Source organism: Mus caroli, chromosome 16 (assembly GCF_900094665.2).
Source record: "Mus caroli chromosome 16, CAROLI_EIJ_v1.1, whole genome shotgun sequence".
Lineage (NCBI taxonomy): Eukaryota > Metazoa > Chordata > Mammalia > Rodentia > Muridae > Mus > Mus caroli.
The window spans coordinates 29,277,083-29,282,158 of record NC_034585.1 but is presented as its reverse complement, the minus strand read 5'-3'; the positions used below and the strand labels follow the sequence as shown (position 1 = coordinate 29,282,158).

The 5,076-nt window shown below is 42.8% G+C and overlaps 1 protein-coding gene across 1 annotated transcript in view; it reads right to left on the bottom strand.

The window, feature by feature from the left end:
- The window catches only part of Rnf168 (ring finger protein 168), a 25,064-nt gene that overhangs the window by 15,974 nt on the left and 4,014 nt on the right, over window positions 1-5,076 (bottom strand). Inside the window, exons 2-3 of the mRNA XM_021184905.2 lie at window positions 4,741-4,817; window positions 1,452-1,631 (exon numbers count right to left, since the gene is read on the bottom strand). Coding sequence (XP_021040564.1) covers window positions 1,452-1,631; window positions 4,741-4,817 — 257 coding nt within the window. The remainder of the gene's footprint in view (window positions 1-1,451; window positions 1,632-4,740; window positions 4,818-5,076) is intronic.

Here is a 5,076-nt window from a genome sequence, read left to right as displayed (position 1 = left end):
CAAAAAAAAAAAAAAAGAAACCTAGATATATAGTTCACTGCTATAGCATGTGCTACAGCTTTGTCTTCTACGTCCCAGGCTCTTTTAAGGCACTAAGTCCTAAAATCCTTAGGGTTTAGCATATGTTTTACCACCTTGCCTTTTATTTTTGTTTATAAGCAATAATTTAATAGATAACGAAATCCAGGTTCAATATATTATTTAAGGACTAGGTTAGGAAAACCAGTTAGCCAGCTCAAGGGGTAAACACACTTGCCAGCACCCTGGAGACCTGAGTTTGATCCCCAGAACCCATGGAGGAGGAGGAGATAACCAACTCCTACAATCTGTCCTCTGGCTGCCACTAATGTGGTACCATGCACTAAGTAAATGTTAAAATAAAACAGGATCAGGCTGAGGGCATCACTTATGTGCCTATCCTGGGATGTAATCCGTATCCCTGACCTGATGAACATGTACCCAACTACAATAAATATGCAACAAAATATTACATATTACATATCCCTGACCCTGATGAACATGCACCCAACTACAGTAAATATGCAACAATACACAAAATATTACATATCCCTGACCCTGATGAACATGCACCCAACTACAGTAAATATGCAACAATACACAAAAATGTTGCATTCAGGGTTGGAAAGATGGCTCAGTGGTTAAGAGCACTGACTGCTCTTCCAGAGGTCCTGAGTTCAATTCCCAGCAAGCACATAGTGACTCATAATCATTTGTAATGGGATCTGATGTCCTTTTTCTGGTGTGTCTGAAGACAGCTACAGTGTACTCATATAAATAAAATAAATCTTAAAAAAAAAAAAAGTGGCATTCATAAAAAAGTTTGTTGGGCTGAGAGTGTTATACAGGCCTTTAATACTAGCATTCAAGAGGGAGGTTAGAGGCAGGCTACCTCTGTGAGATCTCCACAGGGAGTTCCTAGAATGCACAGGACTATAGACAGACAGACAATAGACAACAACAAACAAACAAAACACAAGAAAAGTCTGTTGTTATTATTATTACTATTATTTATCTTGGAGTTGAAGAGATGGCTCAGAGGTTTAAATCACCAACTGCTCTTGAGAGGACCCAAGTCACTTTCTAGCAACCACGTCAAGTGGCTCACAACTGCGTATATAATTCAGGTAGATCTGATGCCCTCCTGGCCCTGGGGACACCCAAACACATGTGGTATATACTCACAAATTAAAAAAAAAAAAAGAGCCGGGCGTGGTGGCACACGCCTTTAATCCTAGCACTCGGGAGGCAGAGGCCAGCCTGGTCTACAAAGTGAGTTCCAGGACAGTCAGGGCTATACAGAGAAACCCTGTCTGGGGGAAAAAAAAAAAAAGTTTTTTCCTTTAGTAGGACAAATATATCCTAACAAACTTCTAATTGTTGTAGCGCCTTCTTCAGGCGCCAAAGATGAGAGTGTGTCTGTGTAAACTTACAATACTAGTGCTCAGGCTCCTAGCCAGTTCTTCATCGCCTCTCAGTTGTTCTTCCATCTCACTTCTTCTTTTTTCTCTCTGTCTTTTCTCCTCCTCCTCCTCCTCGGCCAACAATCTCTGTATGTACTCCTCACTGGCTTTGTTTTCCTCTTCCTTGCTGGCTTGTCGCTCAGCCTCCACCTTAAAAATAATGAAGGACACCCTTTTTTGAGTTTTTTTTAATACTCATATTTTTCACAATAACTTTAACAGAAAATTAAAGTAAAAACTAGTGAGAATGTATCTCCAATGAATTCAGGTCTCCACAGGCAAACTCCTCTACAGCCAGTTCAAAGTCCTACCATCAGGAAGCCCATGCCAGTCAGGCCAACAGAGCTTCGGTCAAAGACTCAACCCTCTTGCCCTCAGTCCTTCCCAGTTTCTACCATAGCAGCACAGACTCATGAGTGTTTTCCTGAGTTCATGGACAGCCACTCCCGCCTAAGCCCAACCCGAGCTGCTGCTGCTGCTGCTCTCTTAAGCAGAGCAGACAGACTTAGTAAGGAGAAGAGGAAGATTTCCAAGGTGGAGCAGGGCAGGAATACCCTAGGCCCAGCTGCTGCTACTCTTGTTCTTTTTAAAAGCAGAGTCTCTTCTCTATGTAGTCCTGGGTATCCTGGAACTGAAAGAGATCCACCTAGCTCCACCTCCAGTGTGCTGGGAATAAAGACATGCACCACCATGCCAGGCATGTTTGTTTATTTTTAAATATTACTTGTGTGAGTGTTTATTTGTGAAAACAGGAGGATCATTGAGGCTTACTGGCTTCCAGACTAGCTGAGGAAAAACTAGCAGCAGCAGCAGCAGCAGGAATAACAACCTGTCCAGGTTCAGGAGACATTTTGTCTAAAAGGAATAGATGGAGAACTATACAGGACAGGACCTCTCTGTGCACATACACTATCTTTATAACCAACTAACAGAAACTTTAGGTGGCTCCGTGTGGGAAAGTGCATGCTATCCAAGCATAAGGAACTGAGAACTGAGTTTGGATCCCCAGCACACACACAGAAGGTGGGTGTTCACAGATTAGCCAGCCCGTCCAGTTGAATTGATGAGGTGAAGTTCCACGAGACTGAAGTTCAAAGAACAAGGTGGAGAAGGATCAGGGAAGATACCAGATATCAATTTCTAGACTCTCATTCATGAGCACAAATGCACACACACAATAAGAAAGCAAGAACCAAACATTTGACTTTAGCTGGGTGTGGTAATCCACACCTGCAATCTCAGCTGTGTCCAACCATTAGACAAGGCTAACCTGGGCCAGGTCTGAAGACCCCCATCTCCAACTCCTCCCCCTTTCCCTAATCAAACAAGTCCTCTCTTTGCAAGTCCTACTGGGTGAGAAAAATGTTTCTATTCTAGTCACCTTTGGGAAGCAACTGCTGCAGCTAGTTCAACAGGGATACTTACTACATCAGAGTCCCAGTTGGTTGTATAGCTACAGTAAAGGCCCATTTCTTTTCCTCTAGAATTTACTCAAGCACTCTGCTTCATTCTGTGGCAGCTTGACCTAAGTGCACTGTGTTTCATTCACTCGTGTGTTAGACGATGCCTCCATGAGTAACATACAACTGTGGTTCCTGGACAACAACAGCTCTTTTATTTGCTAGACCAGTTTACCCTCTGAAGTTCCCACCCTACTACTTTTTTTCGAGACAGGGTTTCTCTGTGTAGTCCTGGCTGTCCTCGAACTCAGAAATCCGCCTGCCTCTGCCTCCTGAGTGCTGGGATTAAAGGCATGCGTCACTCTACTCCTACTGGCAAAAAATAAATAAATAAAGATGGCTTTTGTGATGTCACATACAGCTGCTTGTGCTCCTCTGGAGTTTACAGACACTGAGCTGTACACAGCCCAATTTCAAACTTTACTGCATCTTTACAACACAGAGTTCCAGTTAGAAAAGCAGCCCCTACTGATCCTCTTTTGAAATAAATTCAGGAAACTGACTGGCCTTTGAGGAAAAGCAGCACTAGGCTTGCTCTGACAGCAGCATGTCGTCCCAGCAGTACTCATCTGAACTGGTGTGGTTTAATTCTAGCACCTTGCCTGCTGAGTCTTTTTGTTTCTCAATTAGTCATAAAGTCCCTAACTTCAAACTTCTCAAGGAACTTCCAAGACACAGGAATCAATTGTTTCTCTGTGGAGGAAAAGTCAATGGCCGCTCCTCAGCACTCCCTCCCTTACACTGGACCATGACAGGCGTCAGCCTTGGACAAGCTCCTCTTTCTACCCTGCTTTCCTGCTGCCTTCTCAGACCAAAATTACTAATTCACATGGAGCTAGTCACCTATAATACCAGCACTGAGGAGGCTCTGGCAAGAGGATCACCAGGCTGAGGGCAGTCTAGCTAGGTTACACAGTGGGTTCTAGGACAGCCTGGGATATAGAGCAAGAGCCCATCTCCAAAACAGCTGAGTATCCTTCCAGTACCACAGTGCCTAGTGACGCTCTCAACTGCTTCACTGTAAGCCAGACCTTTTCTCACTGTGCACTTCAGTCTCCCTGGATACTCTCCTCACCACACCCACAGTCTACCACTTCTTTATCATCCCTTTTAAGGTAAAAACCCTAGGGAAAGGGAAATCAAAGAAGTACTTATACTTGAATGCTTAGGCTCACTAACTGTACATAGTAAGTACTAAAGCAGCAGCTGCTACACAGCGAGTCCCTTTCTGAAAATAAAAAAGCACCCACTACTAGTTATATATAAGTAATAAAAACTAGCTTATTGTTGTTGTGGTTGAATATTTAAAAAGGAACCTTGGGCCAGAAAGATGGCTCATTAGTTTAGTTCAGAGCCCCAGTTTCTTACTCTTCCAGAGGACCCACATGGTGGCTTAGTGTAACTACAGTTCCTGGGAATCCTATGCCCTTTTCTGACCTCTAAGAACAAGAAGAACACATGGGATGCACAAACACACATACTGGCAAAACCCATACACATAAAATAAAAATAAAAAATAAATAAAAATGGAACCTCTAGGTAATTTAGTTGGCATATGCTTTTAATCCCAGCACTTGAGAAGCAGAGGCAAGATCTCTGTGAAATCATGCCTTAACACAACCAAATACTTTTAATAGGGAGGAGAGGGTATTGAAGTTATAAAGTATATTAAAATTACTAACCTTTCAGTACATGATAGTTATATGTAAACTTAGGATTTATGAGATTGAAAGCACAGCAAAGGCATTCTCAACAAAATAAAAGAACAAAAAAACTGAAAAAAACTATTTCTTACCCACCTTGCTTATCTCCTCTTCATATTCTCGCCTCAACTCCCCAGGTTCACTGAGCAGACGAACTGGCTGGTACTCATCAACTGTTTTCAAGGAAAAAAAAATAGCATTAGGGCAACACAGAACTATGACTAACTTTGGCCTCCTATTAAAACTTAGTACACAGGGCTGGTGAGATGGCTCAGTGGGTAAGAGCACCCGACTGCTCTTCTGAAGGTCCAGAGTTCAAATCCCAGCAACCACATGGTGGCTCGCAACCATCTGTAAAGAGATCTGGCGCCCTCTTCTGGAGTGTCTGAAGACAGCTACAGTGTACTTACATATAATAATAAATAAATAAAT